Source organism: Pseudoliparis swirei, chromosome 13, assembly GCF_029220125.1.
Source record: "Pseudoliparis swirei isolate HS2019 ecotype Mariana Trench chromosome 13, NWPU_hadal_v1, whole genome shotgun sequence".
Lineage (NCBI taxonomy): Eukaryota > Metazoa > Chordata > Actinopteri > Perciformes > Liparidae > Pseudoliparis > Pseudoliparis swirei.
The window spans coordinates 668,877-687,509 of NC_079400.1; the positions used below are offsets into that span (position 1 = coordinate 668,877).

Below are 18,633 nucleotides of genomic sequence, written 5' to 3' on the forward strand. Positions count from 1 at the left end.
GGTATATAGTGCGGGGACAGGGGATTTTTAAAATCTTCTTCCTTATTTTTTATTTGATGTCTGCATATATATATTATAGCAGTTTTATTGCACTTTTTATTCTACTATGTATGCATTTGTTTTTCTAAAAAACATCTGGGGACCAACATTGCACATTGAATGCTATGATTTTTGGCATTGTTTATTGTTCGCACACACACCGACACACCAGCACACACGCAGACGCCGTAATGAGATGCTGCTGGAGGATGTGGATCGGTCCACACGGTGTCAGAGCCGTACGCAGCCGGGGCTCACATGGCCACGAGAGCACCCGTGTGTTTGAGATCCTGAAGCACACGAGGAGGCTGGAGGAGCGTGAGGCTCGAAGGAAGGAGAGCAGAGGAGAGAACAGAGATAGGAGCTGCTGGTCTCTGCTGACCGGTTGAATACGACTCAACGCTTTACATTCCTCTCGTCTGGATTTGTGACTAAACACGACGTCCGAGCGGAGAGGACCCGGTCTGAAAGGAGTAACGACAGAATGTTCCTCCGTCAGCACCCAGAGACAACATGGAGTCACACTTTGTTTTCAGTACTACGTCACATGACCTGTGCAAAATCCAAGGTGTACAAACGCGTACATGTAAACACCGTCTGACAAACACGAATGAAAACCTTCCCTCAAGAGACTGATTTAGTCTGATCGTCTTCAGCATAAAGACCTCAGTGAGATGATCAAACCTTCACCACATTGCTCCAATGTCCACTCAATCCACCAACTATTATGATTATTATGATGCTGCTTCAGGTCGCTCATCGTTTCGGAGGAATTCAGTCATCATGTTGTGTTCCTAAATTCACCTCAGTGAAAATGAACCGATAAAACTGGAGATGAATTATTGTTATTGCTCTCCACAGTAATCAGATAATGGTTCGCGAGAGCTTAAAGACATGCCTGGTTTCCAGTGAGGATGAAAGGGGAACAGGTTTTTGAGCAGTGTTGATGTGACTTCTATCGCATGAGCAGCTTTAACAGCAGTGACTCAACACATCAGCTGGATGTAAATCCTCCACCGGCTTGAAGGAGGATGAAGGTTCATGAGGTGAGTGCTGCCGGCCTCTGGGCACCAGGCATCACTCCGCTCAGTTAGTCTGGAGACCGGTTGGTTCAGAGGTCTGGACCACCAGCTGGGCCTTATCAGAACCATGGAACAGGCCCCTCGGCTCGAGGACAAGATGCAAACAACGTCAGGCTCACTGGAGGAGAGGAAAGTAATTACTTGCTCAAAGTAATTTTTGTTTTTTGCACAGCAAATATGAGGTCCAATACAAGCTCTTAAAAAGGTAACTTCAGTATTTTACTCCCTTTCTGTCTAAATGACTAATGGGTACAACAGTGTTTTAAAGGAACTCCTCACCGGCCAATCAGAGGGCTGGTTTTCTTGCCACGAGGCTCAACAGAGAAGAAACACTGATTTTAAAAAGACACTCACCGGCCAGCACTCCTGCCATGTAGAGCAGACTTATGCGTAAGATGCCGTGGACCATCTCCAAAGGAACACCGATCATCAGCTGCAGCAACGCGTTGAAGCCCAGCTGCTCCAACCTGAGGACGGAGCGCAGGAGGAGAACGTTCACACCACAGCGTCTCATCACGTGTCCTCCGGCAGCGCGTCGGCCTCAGGCGTGCACGTACCCGACGTGCATGAACATGTAGCTGAAGAAGCGCCACACTTGCGCCCGGTGGCCCGGGTGGTAGACCAGGGGGCTCTTCATGAAGTCGGGCTGGTAGGTCTGCAGCACCCACTTGTTGAGCATGATGCCGTAGCACATGAACACGATGATCTGCAATACAGACGGCGCCACACGGTCAGTCTGGGACTGCAGTGCGAGAGGAAAGGCCATTGTGCTTTGGAAAGACGCATGACGGGCTCTTCTCTTTCTGGATCCCTCGGCTGAATCTTATGAGACTCGTGGAGACGATGAAGAAAAGAAAGAAAAGCTCATCGGGTTCAATTCCATTCATTTCCTTTCATGGAATAATGACTCGTCGTCTCTGTGAATTCAAACTAATGTGAACGTTAGAATCACGACCTCGTTGTCATCACTGGAGGCCAGAAGAGCACGTGGCTTTCTTTCCCGTGGATTACGATGATTTCAGGGGAAATTAGGAAGTTTTGTGAAGAAATTGTATGTTATTTGTCGTTTAATCCTTAAACATTTAACAGTTGTCTGTGAGGACTTCTATGTCAGGTTTTTTTTTTTTTTAACAAATGAACATAAGTGAACATCCAATGTCACTGTGATGGCCCCGGTTCTTAAGAACCTGGTTTCCAAGTCCCAACATCAGTGTTCAAAAGAAAGACAAAGAAAGACCCTTGCCTGTGCCAGAGGGCTTAAATGCACCACCCGGCCCGCAGCTCACAGTGAAGGCCTGAGATCAGAGGCAGAACTCTGAGGGCTGTGGGTCAGCAGCACAGGGACATGTTGCAGCACTTGTTGGGGGAGTCGTCTGTGTTCCCTGGCCGACATGTGGAGGACCTCACCTGGACGATGGTGACCACGGCGATGAAGACAGGTGGGGGACACAGGCGGTTCTGGTGGAAGTACCAGCGCCGGTCCGTCTCGCAGGGCAGGATCTCGTAAGCCACGTAGCGGACAAAGCGTTTGTACAGACCCAGGCCCGTCTCGTCCAGCAGGATCTCCCTCTGCAGCGTGCGGCGGCCATTTGCAATGGCCCGTCGGAAGCTGCTGGAGCGCTTACTGCTCATCTGAGGAAACATCTGTCGTTTAGAGATATATATATATATATATTAGGATATGTTCTCAGGAGCTCGTGGAGTTTCCTGTGGGCGACGGTTTCCATTCAAAGGAAACTTGATAGAAATGCTTTTACAAATAAAACGGATGGACATCTGTCTACTTACTTCTACCAAGACATATTTTCATTTTATTCATGACATTATGATTTCAATATAAAACAAATTATTTAAAAGGAAAACATTTTGCAAAAATGTGCCTATTTCCTTTCTCGCTGAGGGTTTGATGAGAAGGTCAATACCACTGTGTCTACCACCAGCCATCTATTCATTTATTTATTTGTTATGCTTTGACTTTTGTTCAGATAACATGTGACATTTAGTGAGCGTCAGAGGTGGAGTATGACCTTCAGACAGCCGTAGCCCGATGCTTCACAGACAGATATGTCTCAATCTTCTAACCCGGAGTAAGAAAGCAAATAAGCGTATTTCTAGATCTTTAAAAAAGTAGAACAGTGGACATTTTATTCAACCGACCTTTTTCCCATATACTGCATCTTAGCAGCAAAGCTGAGACGTCATAACAAAAGAGACGTCGGGGGGATTTTGCCTTTGAAAAGCACATTTTTGTCAAGAGGGACTATTCCATGGAAAGTGTGTGTGTGTTTGTGTGTGTGTGTGTGTGTGTGTGTGTGTGTCATGTTGTCACGGACTCCAGGTGTTCTTGGTGAGCAGGAGCTCTGCAGCAGCTGTAACAACTCTTGATCAGTTCGTATAGAGTACGAGGATGAAGCTGTCCTCATGTTGACAGCTGATCTGTCTAACTCACAGCTCAGAGGGTCTTTTCCACCAGAGTTGCCACTGAAACACTGAACCAGCAGGACCTCCAGCGGGGATCGCTCACTGTGCTTCAAGTTCACTTCAAGGCTGATCCTCGGTGGCAGACGCCTGAAGTCTCCTGTGTGGCTACAGCAAAAGCTCCTTCGAGGACAACTGGCTTAATCATCCTTCAACTAAAATATGTCCGACAATGTGATGCCACACTTTAAGATTTTTTTTCTGTTCGGGAAATACACTGGAGCAGAAAAAAGGGCGTATGTGGGCAGCGGTGTATGGCGCATGGTGACAGAATAATCCACGAGAGCTCGTGTATAGGTTTGTAATAATAGTAACCGTAGACAACACGGTCGCCTCATATGACGTGTTGCCCTCCAGAGGGGGCCTGCAGGATTCTGGAGGACAAAGGCAGTATAAATAAACAAAGAAGTGATGAACAGACTGCTCCACAAACAGAGCGGCCTATGTCTTGTGGTAACAGCGGGTCATCATGACGAGTGGAGAGAGGGAGCAGGACCTGCTGGACGATGAGAACCAGAGCCATGTGGAGCAGGACCTGCTGGACGATGAGAACCAGAGCCATGTGGAGCAGGACCTGCTGGACGATGAGAACCAGAGCCATGTGGAGCAGGACCTGCTGGACGATGAGAACCAGAGCCATGTGGAGCAGGACCTGCTGGACGATGAGAACCAGAGCCATGTGGAGCAGGACCTGCTGGACGATGAGAACCAGAGCCATGTGGAGCAGGACCTGCTGGACGATGAGAACCAGAGCCATGTGGAGCAGGACCTGCTGGACGATGAGAACCAGAGCCATGTGGAGCAGGACCTGCTGGACGATGAGAACCAGAGCCATGTGGAGCAGGACCTGCTGGACGATGAGAACCAGAGCCATGTGGAGCAGGGCTGCTGGACGATGAGAACCAGAGCCATGTGGAGCAGGACCTGCTGGACGATGAGAACCAGAGCCATGTGGAGCAGGGCTGCTGGACGATGAGAACCAGAGCCATGTGGAGCAGGACCTGCTGGACGATGAGAACCAGAGCCATGTGGAGCAGGACCTGCTGGACGATGAGAACCAGAGCCATGTGGAGCAGGGCTGCTGGCGCTCCCGCGGATGGAGGGATGCTGATTTACTAGGAAGGCCTGGAAAATGATATTGTACGATACTTGAGGCAGGGAGTGAAAAAGAAGAGAAGAAGAGGGACGTGAGAATTGAAGACGGGAAGATGAGACGCCTGCCTGCGGGAGCTGGATCCTCAGATCCGTGTGCCACTAACGGACATTGAGATGAGACTTCTCCTTCCTCATTTGAAATATCCTCACAATAGAAAAAGGAGGTGGAATAGAGAGAGGGTAAAGGACGTAAATATAATGTGTTGTTTTCCTCAGTTGGCTTTCTTCTTGGAATCCCGTCTCTTTTCTCTGAGTTTATTTAACTGCGTTTGGCTCGGTGACAGCACCTGGCGCCGCCTCTCCACCTGGATTTTGACCTCTGACCTGTGCATCGGGAATGGATGTTTCCCTGACGAGGCAACGTCTGCCAGGGAATAACTGATGCTGAAAGCACAAAGATAACGATAGTATTCCCCTTCAGGGACCGCTGAACGGGCCAGACTGACAGAGAGAGTGCGTGTGTGTGTGCGTATGTGTGTGTGTGTGTGTATGTGTGTGTGCGTGTGTGTATGTGTGTGTGTGCGTATGCATGTGTGTGTGCGTGTGTGCATATGTGTGTGTGTGTGCGTATGCGTGTGTGTGTGTATGTGTGTGTGTGTGCGTATGTGCGTGTGTGTGTGTGTGCGTATGTGTGTGTGTGTGTGCATGTGTGTGTGCGTGTGTGCGTGTGTGCGTATGTCAGCACGAATCCCTCTCAGTGGCTGCATGCTGCCTCCTGTACCTGCTGCTCTCAGCTGTAGTCACATGGTCCTTGATGGATTCATGAGGTCAATGCAGCAGCTCAATACTAATTAGTAATAACAATTTAAAAAAAACATGCTTTAAAGGCCATTCGGGCATCTGCACTACAGTTATTTATTTTTAAAGAATCAGATAAATATATATTCATTTTGCTCAGTCTATGTTTGTGGCCATCTTTCACTCACGTTGGTTGACACACGTGATTAATCATTTATTGTTAAGATTAGAAAGTCTCTCTCTGTGTCTCTCTCTCTGTCTCTGTGTGTGTGTGTGTGTGTGTGTGTGTGTGTGTGTGTGTGTGTGTGTGTGTGTGTGTGGAATCTAAGTCATGTGGATCTCAGCCTCTCTGATTCTACCCTGACCCACATACTCAGCTTCTTTCTTGCCCAACCCCTTTTGAGGTGAGGCTCCGCCTCTTCCCCCTCTGCAGCCTCGGCCTCATTTAGGTGCTGAAACTCAAACAAACCGTCACTCCGGACTGAAGCAGAGCGCATCACTTTCAGTCAGCAATCCATCTAAAACAGAAAGGAAGCCTTCGCTGGAGTTTGGTGTGATGTTGCTGTAGCATCCCTGGAGACAGATGCATTGTGGGAATTTCATGACACTTCAAATGACCTAACACTTTTTTAAAACTGTATATAAACTACAGAGTGTCTCTCACATGCGGCTGGAACTGAAGTTAAGGGATTTCTATCTTACAATACTACTTCAAATGTGACAAAAGACTCATCCAGCCAAACTCAATGAAGCATGAATCTAACCCGATGTCTTTGGAGGAGCGGAAACGTTTTAACAGATTTAAAATCAAAGATAATCCTAATCTCTACAATACACCCTCGAGCCATCAAATTAAAACATGGCAGCCATTTTGGATCTTCGTGGAACATTAGCTAAATTACACGTGACACTTCTTCATGAACACAGCTGCTGCGTGACAGCATCGGGTCAGCTTACAGAAACCAATCCGTGTTTCACCCAGAGGAATGCACAGCGCTTCAGGTTCAGTCCATCCACAGAGTCGTCACCTTAAAGCCCCAACATGAGGGCCCCCTTTCGTGTTTAATCTTTCACCTCAACATATGCTATGTAGATTGAAAGAGAAGGAAATGAGATCTGGGGGTTTAGAGGAGGCAGTAAAAAAGAAAAAGGGGTTAAGATGAGATGCACTGAAAGAATGGGGAGGAAGATATGTGCACATCCCAGAGAGGGGGCGGCGTAAAGAGGCTGCACCTCAACACACGCTTCAAATGTGATCTTTGTGTGGCCCTCATTACAAACCAGAGGTGGCACAACACAAGAGAGAGGGAGATCAAAAAGAAAGAGACAAATAAGCAGAGAGAGAAAGCAATAGAGGAGAAGTGAGCGAGAGGGAGTGAAGATATGCCAGGAACTGCATTTAATGAATCCCGCTGCTGCGAGCAGAAGGTGGTCGCTGACGTGTTCGGGGAGAGTCAGTCTGTCACTACAGACGTATAAGAGTTCTCATAAACCATTTTAAACACACATAGGTGAAGAAGAGGGGATGAAGATCAAGAAGAGGTACATCATAAAGGACCGAGTCAAAGCAGAGGCAAAAGACGTTGCCTCTGAACGAGGCATCCCAAGAGGATATGAGGGTCACAGACGGTTCACACGTCAGGACATAGAACATAAAACAGATGTCTTCAGGCATTTTGCCGTTTCACTGTTTAATATATGACTTGTGTTTGGATTTATGAGTCATGATTTTTGATTCTGTGGACCCGAGGTTCAGTGTCTGGACCACAGACCACGAACAGCAGGTTGATCCTCTCTGCAGGACGGCGACCCGAACGCTGGCTCGATGTCCGGCACCGCGGAGCGATACGGCTCCGTGGATCCACCGTGAAACCGTCCTGAACCGGGGCGCATGTCGGAGTGTGCGTCTGTACTGCAGGCCCTTAAATCCCTCTGTGTCCGTACTATGTGTGTCTGTACTATGTGTGTCTGTACTATGTGTGTCTGTGTCCGTACTGTGTGTGTCTGTACTATGTGTGTCTGTACTATGTGTGTCTGTGTCTGTACTATGTGTGTCTGTAGTGTGTGTCTGTGTCTGCGTGGCGGTCTCCTCTCACCAGCTCGAGGAGCTCCTGGTAGCACACCTGTCCGTCCTCGTTGCTGTGGACCAGCGCCAGCAGCATGTCCAGCTTGGACGGGTCCAGCTGCAGCTCATGGTGCTGCACCAGGCGGCTGAAGTTCTCCACTGCGATGAAGCCGGTGTTGTCTGGGTCCAGCTGGAAGAACAACAGAACCACCATCACACCTTTGGAGAACATCGATGCATCAGCTAGAGACATAATAAACAAGACTCAGGAAGAACAATGGAGCTACAGACTGAAGGAACGACTCAGACTCCAGAGTTCATGGAGCTGCTGCCTCCAGGAGAGGGATGTGACCTCAGGGAGAGAGATGTGACCTCAGGGAGAGAGATGTGACCTCAAGGAGAGAGATGTGACCTCAGGGAGAGAGATGTGACCTCAGGGAGAGAGATGTGACCTCAAGGAGAGAGATGTGACCTCAAGGAGAGAGATGTGACCTCAGGGAGAGAGATGTGACCTCAGGGAGAGAGATGTGACCTCAAGGAGAGAGATGTGACCTCAAGGAGAGATGTGACCTCAGGGAGAGAGATGTGACCTCAGGGAGAGAGATGTGACCTCAAGGAGAGAGATGTGACCTCAAGGAGAGAGATGTGACCTCAAGGAGAGAGATGTGACCTCAGGGAGAGAGATGTGACCTCAAGGAGAGAGATGTGACCTCAGGGAGAGAGATGTGACCTCAAGGAGAGAGATGTGACCTCAGGGAGAGAGATGTGACCTCAAGGAGAGAGATGTGACCTCAGGGAGAGAGATGTGACCTCAAGGAGAGAGATGTGACCTCAGGGAGAGAGATGTGACCCCTCATCACAGAGCAGTCAGAGCACAGAGGGGTGGCTGATGATGGGGTTTATGGTGTTGTTGTTGATGTTGTTGATGTTGTTGTTGATGGTGGGAGCAACGAGGGAGATACACTCGTATCTCGTATGGTGGGCGTGGCTTGGAGGTTGCGACCTGCAGTTTCTTCAAAAACTAAAATCCCTCAGAGTTAAATGGACTTGTAGACGTCTGGTTCTGATGCTGCATGTGTGTGTGTGTCTGTGAGTGTGTGTCTGTGTGTGTCTGTCTGTGAGTGTGTGAGTGTCTGTGTGTGTGTCTGTGTGTGTGTGTGTGTTGAACAAGAGCAACTTTAAATCCGAATGAATGTGATTCCTCGTGTTCCCCTGAGGAGGAGCCGGTGGTTTCTGACTCTTGCCTCGTGAAGCGTTCATATTCCACATTCCTGACACCAACATGACTCGACAGCAGAACCTGTAAAAACCAAGATTCTCTCCACACATCCATTGTTTCCCCTGAGACCGATGACACCATCCGTCCTCTGGGTCCGTGCCCCTCACACATCTGAGTATAATCTCAACCCTCCTGAGTCGAGCGGTGTTCAACGAGCACAAATTCACCCGGTTGAAAAAGAAAACAGGCCCAGCTCTATTTTGAGATAATCCCTTAACGTGTGTTCCATGGCGGTGTGTTCACACACAGGCGGTGACGTGAGAGGAGATCGATGGATGAAATAAAATAAATGTACAATGAATATAGGTTGAGGGAACAGGAGGAGGAGGAGGAGGAGGAGGAGGAAGAGAGAGACGAGAAGAACTGAGACACGACCTCCCACTGCCTGTTACTGCGTCTGCCCTCAGCAGCCGGCTCGTCTGTCCTGGAAGGTGACACTCCACGGCACGTCTGAGATGAGGTTCACTCAGAGGAGACGAGGTTCACTGAGAGGAGACGAGGTTCACTGAGAGGAGACGAGGTTCACTGAGAGGAGACGAGGTTCACTCAGAGGAGACGAGGTTCACTGAGAGGAGACGAGGTTCACTGAGAGGAGACGAGGTTCACTCAGAGGAGACGAGGTTCACTGAGAGGAGACGAGGTTCACTCAGAGGAGACGAGGTTCACTGAGAGGAGACGAGGTTCACTCAGAGGAGACGAGGTTCACTCAGAGGAGACGAGGTTCACTCAGAGGAGACGAGGTTCACTCAGAGGAGTGAGTGTTGGGCGCTGAGAGGAAAGCGGTTATTGAAGCGATCCAACACTGTGAGGGTGATACTTTGACAAACTGCATACGTTGCCATGGTTACCAGTCGCCCGTGTTTCCTCCCTTTCTTGCATTCCCCCCCATTTCCCTCCTTCCCTTGACATATTTGCCGTTCTAGAGGCAGACGAAAGACACAAATGGGGGAGAGAAAGAGATGACAAAGGAAAAGGATAAAGAGCGGAAGGAAAACTAGAAAACAGATGGATGGGAGGAGACCAATGAGATGAGAATCAGGCGGTAATAAAACAAAAGCAGGGTTGAGTGAGGCAGGGCGAGAGATTATGGATGGAAGGTGGAGGTGTTGGTCAGAGAGAGACATGAGGAAGAGGAGTAGAATGCTGACTGCAGGTGAAGGATCTCACCGTTGACCCCGGGCCTCTGTTACCTCAGACTGAGCCCAGCCCGTCAGTCTGTTCCTCAGGGCTCAACATGGACGTCCAGCCGGGTGGCGACCCAGAGCCGCCATGGAGGACCTCTGGTCATCGGGCTGAAGCTCATGTTAGGGAGACGTGACTCACAGGACGAGGCCCTCGGCTGGAGGGCTGTCATCATGAGGCAGAGGAGATGCTCGGATCCCCGTGGTTACGCTCGGCATGCTTCCCCCTATCAGCGAGCGCACGATGTCGCCGCGGCCCGAGTCTCTTCCTGCTTTCCTTCTGGGAGGAGGTCATCTTACGGGAGCTACATTGTAGTTGCACAAAATTAATTGGCAACATTTTTTATATCTGATTGTTTATATAAATATTGCAAATTTAATTTCTTGTATCGGACTCTATAAAAAACAATTATTTGAGATTTATAAATGAAAGTATTTTGCTATGTGTGATTTTCAACCTTGTTTTTAAGATTTTTTAACTCCATTAATTATTTGATTTCAAAATGCTTGAAAGGTTGATGAATGAGCAACATCAACTGATCCCTTCCACCAGGTGGTCCTCACTACCTGACCCTGCGGCCCGGAGCACGACGCTGGATCAGGCTGTGCTTTGCAGAGGGAGCCGCCTGGTGAACCTGGTGATGGTCTCTGACTGGTGTTCACCAACTGGGCCACCCACTCTGTAACGATCACAATGTACGTCCGCCCTCCTGAACCGTCACCACGCTCACATGTGACCCCTGTGGCTGTGCAATGGGAGGCCATGAGATCCACTGCCCCTCCAGTGGACGACTGTAAAGAGACATCTAGAGGATTTCCCTTGATGCAAACAACCATCCAACGACATGTCCTGACATCCAGACACACACAGAGGCGTCTGCAAACACAGCGACTGTCAATCAGAGGAGGAGGAAAGGGGATGTAGCCTTATTCTCTACTTGGCATAAATATGTCTAAATATGTAGAGCCCAAAGTCCTTTTGGGAGATGTATAAATACGCCAAATAAAAACTGAATGACGCATGGAGAGACATTTACCAATCGTGGTGTCCTTAGTGCTGCAACAGAACGAGTATCAGAGGAACTGCGTGCTGATGATGAGCATATGTGAGCCTGCATGGGCCACGAATAGCCTGAGCTCAACCTCCTGCAGACAAAGATTAATAACAAGAAACTCACTGGTGTTGCTCCTGTTCTCCTTCTGTCCCCCTGCAGCATGTGTGTGTGTGTGTGTGTGTGTGTGTATTAGACCAGCCTGTAAACCCCCTCTGCTTTATACCTGCAGTGCACGGATACATTAAGCACGCCCCATTTTCTTTTGGAGCAAAACATCCTAAAAACTGAAGTTTGTGTAAATGTCGAGCAGCGGGAGCTTAAATCTCAATGTCTATAAAGAAAATGTGATGCTGCAGGTTTAACACCCTAGATAACTGAAATACTAAGCAGTGACTGAATAATGTTTTGCTTTTGGATGAATCTAAGAGGCCCTCAAGCAGAGCACTTGACCTCCAGGTGCTCTTAGGGTTTGCTTCGAGGCCGGACTCTGTGGTCTCCAATGGGACGATTTAAATCTGGTGGACAGAACTCCCCAAAAATAAAAAAAGTGGCATACTCAGCTAAATCTTTTTTTTCCGGATAAAGATGAGCACAAATTGCCCAAAGTTCAGACCGGCAGCACACGTTGTAGTTTAATTAAAGTTTCCAAATCGAAGGCCTGCGCATGGATTCCTCAAGGTGGGAAAGGATGTTCGTCATCCAGTGAGGGGTCTGGTCTCGACCTGATCGTCAAAGGAACCACAGTGACTCTCTGACCACACTGCTGCAGGCAGAGAGCCCCACAACCAATACAACCAGCAGGCGTTGACAGCGTGGAGGGACTGGTCTCGTGTTCCGCTGAGGTCTGAAGAGTTGTGATCGCTGGAGTGTTTACACAGAACATGACCCACAGGGTGGCCACCGCATCACTCGCCACCACGGGCTCCCTCCACTTATTACACACACACACACACACACACACACACACACACACACACACACACACACACACACACACACACACACACACACACACACACACACACACACACACACACACACACCTCCCTAAATGCTGCCGAGCGTGTGGATCAATGTGCTGCTGATGGGCCACTCGTGAAGCCTCACCCAGCAGCAGGTAATTGATTCCTCCCGGGCGGACACACCGATTGGCCGACCTCTCTGTCAATCAGCCCCCATTGATCAAAGACACCAGACAGAGTGCAAGATTGCATTAAACGCAAGACTGAAAATGAGCTGGCCACACTTTAGATATTGCTTTCCTCCATACCGGCCTGTTCATTCTGGAGACGGACTAAACCTGAACTCAATCCCCTGACTGGACAGTCAAAGCAGCTGTTTGGGTTTAGAGGACTCCAGATGTCAAGCAAAATGTTTTCAATGGCCTGAATATGAGCAGAAGCACCGTGTCTCAACAGCAGGGCTGAAAGGAATGTGTAACAACAAATAACAGATTATCGTCTAGAAGAAAGCACGACCTGGTCCTCAGGACCGCCTCGTTGCTCGACCCCTTGGAATGAAGACAATGGAGGAAAAAATCGTGCAATTTTTGGTTCTGGTGACCCGGAGATGATACGAGATGATACGATGGTGATGTGGTCGACAGAAAGAAACATGAAAATACACAAGGAAACACACGCACACACACACACACACATGCCAATGCAGCAGTTGTAATGGACCACTAATGATTTGTGTCATCCCTCAAATGGAGAATGCTCCAATGAATCCATCCATCCATCATACCCATGCCCCCCCCCCATGATCTGACCTCACATCCTCGGGGCCCACATGGCTCCATGATGCTTGCGTCCGTCTTGTTGCCTCAAGCTCTCATTCTGCCCGCGCTATCAATCTCAACATCAGCTCTCATCGCGGCCTCCACGTCTCAATCCCTGGAGAGACGACGAGGTGGCCGGCAGCCCGTAACCATAGAAACCTCCGCCGCTGCCTGCTCACTCGCTTACCTGCTCTTGTATGAGCTGAACCAGGGAGCTTCTCTCCATACACTGGCCAGGGAGGTGAGAGGAGCCGCCGAGGACAAGGGCATAGGGAGGAGCGCGGCGCTAAGGAAGGTGGTGGAGGGAGCAGCTGATGCCCAGATCCTACCGCCAGGCCCCTTCGTAGCTGCTGCCCCCCCCTTGGTGATGGAGGCAGCCCGGTGAGCCCTGTCCTTGGCGTGTCTCCGTGCTGCTGAGTCAGAGCCGTGCAGTGCGGCTCCGTGTTGCTGTCGGAGCTGCAGATGGGCCGTGACTCTGTGGCGGCGCGGCGGGAAGAACCAGACAACCAGGAAACCCAGAACCCAGAACGACAGGCAGATCCAGCAGCTCTCGTTCGCTCTCCTCTATCCCATCACACTGACTGCTACCTCGCTCTCTCTCTCCTCTCACACACACACACACACACACACACACACACACACACACTGCGCTGCTGCATACCAATGAGGCAGGGGAGGGAGGTGGCCTCTCTCTTCCAATTGGAAAAGAGGAGGGAGTGGCCATGGGCTGCGGCTCCTCTCTTCACTCCAAGCCAGGCGTCTCAGGGGATGGGCTCCACTGCGGCTTTGTGCTTACGACAGGCACAGACCCCCCCCCCCCCCCCCCCTCTCCACACACACACACAGACCCACACACTGTAAACAAGACAACAGCTCGATGAGACACAGGCATCTGGTGAAATCCAGACCATGTGTTACTTTAAAGGAGATGAACGGCACAGAGCCAATATGAACCGTGAAGTCAACGACACTGCTGGTCCCCAAAGACAACGACCGGCTGCTTTACATCTCGGTGCTAATTATAACCGGCCCGATAGCGCTGCACCATCAAGCTAACGGCCCAACACACAAACACAACGTAGACGCTCCAACGAGCTCAAATGAAGACCTCTAAACAATAACACAAGGCCACGGTCCTCAACCCAATACTTCACAACAAGTCAAGAGAGAAAGGGCTGTGATGTTGATCTGATGCACGATGAAGAGGGAGCCGAGCAAGAGGCTGAGGATGTAGGAACGGCTATAGGGACCTTGCTCCTGCTCATGTGGGCTGCAGGCAAGTGTTGTGTCGGATTTCACTGGAATCCCCTCCAGAAGGTGTTTTCCTTCTGCACAAATCCGTCTCACGTCTGTGGAAGGAGTCCTTCCGACTCGTCTTGTGCTTCATGAGCTCGTGTTGAGGCTGAGCCACGGGTGACTGCTACAGTGGCTTGAATAAGATCAATCTAATTATAAGAATTTGCAAACTGCCATAAGTGAGACGACTGAAAGAGCAGCGAAAAGGAAGTGAAACTGGATGCAACAGTTGCCTTGGTAACCTCACGACTCCCCTCACAAAACGATAGACTAAAGCATGAACTAAAGAAAAGAATCCAGTGCAGTGAGAAAATAAAGCAGAACACCTCTAAAGAAGCAACACCCAGGCACCAAGAGGGACGCTCAGGTAGCACCAGCACGACACCGCCGGGCTGCGTGAGAAAGAAATATGAATACAGCCCTATTCAACCACACAATAGTGGAATTACTCACAAATGAAAATGCACACATGTCCAGTTTCATGCATCAGAAGCCAATCGGCTCGCGGCCCCATGGCGGCTCACACCAGCACCCAGCGTCCTTGTCTCCATTAAACTGATACCAGATGCCATCATGCACACGACAGCAGGAGCGAGATACGCCTCTGGTGACAAGCGGCCCACTGAAGAGCCTTCATGTTGCCTTCAGCCTGCTGGGTGCAGACGGACTCGGCAGCTCGCTCCTCTTTCACGAGGCCGGAGACCAGCAGACAGAACACGGCCCACAGCTTCTGAGAGGGGAACGCGGTCCGTCATGGGGCAGGAAAGTCATTCATTAGACCCCCGATCTGCACTCTTCCAGCTTAATGAGCTCCAGCTCCATAAGGCAGGCGTTCATCTCGAAGTGTATGTGTGCGGTTAGTTGTGTTTCAGTAAGTGAAGCGGCGCTATACGTGCCCTTTAAAGTGAGTTCAGTCTTCATTATACACCGGCTTGACCAGGTGTTTAGCACGAGGGCTCATCGATACAGGAGTCGCCTCATGTGATTAAAACATCCTGCATGGATGCAAACTGTAGGGATGTGTTTATGTGCACAACAAGCTCCTCTTTATAGTCTAGACTCTAGAGGATGGGTTGCACACTAAACTTTCCACCAGGATTTAATGGCTGTTGCTCGTACATTCTGATGGCTCGGAGGTGTTTTAAGAGTCGCTGTCACATTTGCTTTACTGTAAATTCTTTTTTTTAAACTGGTAACTATCGTACTTAATCAAAGTTAAAAACTAGACGGTCTAAGTCTAGATTTGTTAACCTCCCAACAGATACTGTGCTATTAAATCCATATCTTGTAAGAGGCAACATTTTATAATGACAGATAATAATTTGTATGCAACTTTAATAATATCTCAACTTTAATAATATCTCCCAGCAGGTATACTTTAAACACTCTGCTTGTTAATTAAGAGCTGACACCTTATCCCTGTGATGGAGCTGGTGCTGAGGAGGAATTACCTGTGTTCCATTGCCAGGTATATCCACCTAACAAGTCTGCTGGTTGAGAAAAACAAGTTATATAAGCATGATTTATTTGGGTTGTCTCAAGTTTTCTTTTCAGGGAATATATTTAGTTTTTAAAGAAAATGCACAGGAGCTAAGATATGAGAATAAGTAAAGGAGGATAAGAGATGTTTTACTTTTGAATGTGTGGAATGCTCTGTCACGAGATCATCTTGGGTGTTTTTGTTGTTCGGAGACTTATACTATTAAGAACACAATATCTCACACATTTAGTCACAGACTGGCCTTTTGCTTCAATAAAATATGTGATTGTATACTTTACTGAAGCGTAAACTCAGCCAAAGGAATACACAGGGAACGGAAAGTATTCAGACCCTTACATATTCAGTTTCATTGCAGCCATTTGCTCAAATAAAAAAAAGTTCATTTTATTTCTCACTAATGTTCACTCAGCACCCCATCTTGACAGAAAAAAACAGAAATGTAGAATGTTTTACAAATTTATTAAAAAAGAAAAACTGAAATATTCAGAAAAAACAGAAATGAATATTTCAGTTTATCTTTTTTAATAAATTAGCAAAAATGTCTACATTTCAGTTTTTATCTGTCAAGATGGGGTGCTGAGTGAACATTAATGAGAAATAAAATGAGCTTTTTCTATTTTAGCAAATGGCTGCAATGAAACAGAGTGAACATTTGAAAGCGGTCGGGATACGTTCCCGCTGCATGTTGTGCTAGAGAAATCAATATCAATAAATGACCTCATGAGCGCTCCTTTAACGGGTTGTTGGACCGACGGGAAACAGCCGCACGTGTTTATCAGGATGTTTCCGAGTTGACGTCCAAGGAAGGAGGAAAGCTGTCCAGGGTAAGATGATAAATCTTCCCGCCATCCTCCAGCCTGAAGAACACAGGGATGGGAAGCAATGCATAAATAATAACTGCAGAAGAGAAGAGTGAAGAGTTGCAGTCTGAGATAGAACTCCCACAAGAAGGTGAGTTAAGAGATGTTAACACTCATAAAGACGAGTCTTACAAATGCAATCAGCACTCAGAGTGCAGCCACTGTGCAACCGGCGCGCCACAGGTGTGCTCTACTACTCTGCTACCTGACCGTAACTTTATAGATTAAGAAGACACGTGTCTGGAACCCGGTAACATCAAATTGAAATAGATGGTGCATCACACTGGAGTCGCCAGGCAGTCGTGATTATGCAACCGAGGGAATCACACGCACGATGAGGAACGGCAGAACAATGAAAGATCAGGTGAGTGATGAACAGTTTTAGTCCAAAAGGCTCCACTCAGAAGATCTCCATGGGGACGGAACGGAAGCAGCGAGTTAGAGGAAGGAGGTTGAACAGGTGAAATATTTAAGAGTGGAAAGGGAACGCCAAGGCAGAAGTGTAAATAATGAAGGGTGCGTTAACATGACTGTAAAACGGTGATGATTTCTATTCAAGGGAAGCCAACATCTCGTACGGGAGTCTGCTTCCAAAACATCAACTCATCCATAATACCTGTCTGACTGCGTTGCCCCAGGGCCTGGAGAGAGGAGTGGAGGCTGACCTCTGGTGTCTGACGGTGAGATGCATCCCACAGGGAGGCCCTGCTGGCCCACTGCAGCAACAACAAGCCGCCGGGCCAAAGAAGTGCCGACCCGCTGGGAGGTCCCACCAGAGCTCACCTGAAATAATCACAACTCATCACTTCAATAAAGAGCATATTCAATAAAGACCCGCAGACCAGAGACACCAACAGACTCACTGGGGAGGGAGGCTCCATCATCGGCTGTGAACAGGACCAGAACAGGACCAGAACAGGACTAGAACAGGACTAGAACAGGACTAGAACTAGACCAGAACCAGAACAGGAGGTGGAGAGGCGGACACCGAAGAAAGGATGGTCCATAGAGGAGAACCCGGACCACCCTCGTATTGGAGAACCCGGACCACCCTCGTATTGGAGAACCCGGACCACCCTCGTATTGGAGAACACGGACCACCCTCGTATTGGAGAACCCGGACCACCCTCGTATTGGAGAACCCGGACCACCCTCGTATTGGAGAACACGGACCACCCTCGTATAGGAGAACCCGGACCACCCTCGTATTGGAGAACCCGGACCACCCTCGTATTGGAGAACCCGGACCACCCTCGTATTGGTGAACCGAGACCACCCTCGTATAGGAGAACCCGGACCACCCTCGTATAGGAGAACCCGGACCACCCTCGTATTGGAGAACCCGGACCACCCTCGTATAGGAGAACCCGGACCACCCTCGTATTGGAGAACCCGGACCACCCTCGTATAGGAGAACCCGGACCACCCTCGTATTGGAGAACCCAGACCACCCTCGTATAGGAGAACCCGGACCACCCTCGTATTGGAGAACCCGGACCACCCTCGTATTGGAGAACCCGGACCACCCTCTCCACTGCAGGTTCTCCGACAGGCTGCTTCAGATCCAGGAGAACATTCATGCCAACGGGGTTTATACTTTATAATGAATCAGCTCTGTTCAGATCCATCGGCTAACATCTGTAACCCTTGCATCACTTCCACTGGACATAGCTTATAGAGATTACACACCTTACATTTTCATTTTCTTTTATTAAATTAATGTTATTGTATTTATTGTGCTTTTTGTTCATATTTAATATGAATATGTTAACTCTGTAACCTTGTTGGTTGCTGCTACTGGGGATGAATAGAGTATATATATATATCTATATCTATAACTCAGTGGTCTTCACTGTATGTTAGTGAATAACATAATTAATTAGAAGTCATTCTTTGTATTAAAGCTGCTCCGCTTTCTGTTGGTAAACGCGGCTGATCAGAAGTACCCAACATGCAGTAGGAGGGGCAACATATTCCTCACTGCTCCATACATTTGGGAAATGGTGTACATTAAAGTATAAAGAGAGCATTAGAACCATCAAAAAACTATATAAATCATTGTTTACTACTTTTTGTGCACAGCTTTCACGCAAAAACACAAAGTTAAGAAAGAAATTAGAAGCT

The 18,633-nt window shown here is 48.6% G+C and overlaps 1 protein-coding gene across 6 annotated transcripts in view; it reads right to left on the minus strand.

The window, feature by feature from the left end:
- Positions 1-17,281, minus strand: part of rhbdl1 (rhomboid, veinlet-like 1 (Drosophila)) — a 33,548-nt gene extending 16,267 nt beyond the window's left edge. The window contains exons 1-7 of one of the 6 annotated variants that reach the window (XM_056430502.1): positions 17,126-17,200; positions 16,367-16,506; positions 10,027-10,322; positions 7,589-7,747; positions 2,529-2,753; positions 1,679-1,827; positions 1,476-1,588 (exon numbers count right to left, since the gene is read on the minus strand). In XM_056430502.1, coding sequence (XP_056286477.1) covers positions 1,476-1,588; positions 1,679-1,827; positions 2,529-2,753; positions 7,589-7,654 — 553 coding nt within the window. In that variant the 5' untranslated portion in view covers positions 7,655-7,747; positions 10,027-10,322; positions 16,367-16,506; positions 17,126-17,200. Of the gene's footprint in view, positions 1-1,475; positions 1,589-1,678; positions 1,828-2,528; positions 2,754-7,588; positions 7,748-10,003; positions 11,930-12,843; positions 13,040-16,366; positions 16,507-17,125 lie in introns of those variants that run through there. The other 5 variants (XM_056430501.1, XM_056430497.1, XM_056430499.1 and 2 more) reach the window with 5 other exon arrangements.
- Between the last annotated feature and the right edge of the window lie 1,352 nt (positions 17,282-18,633).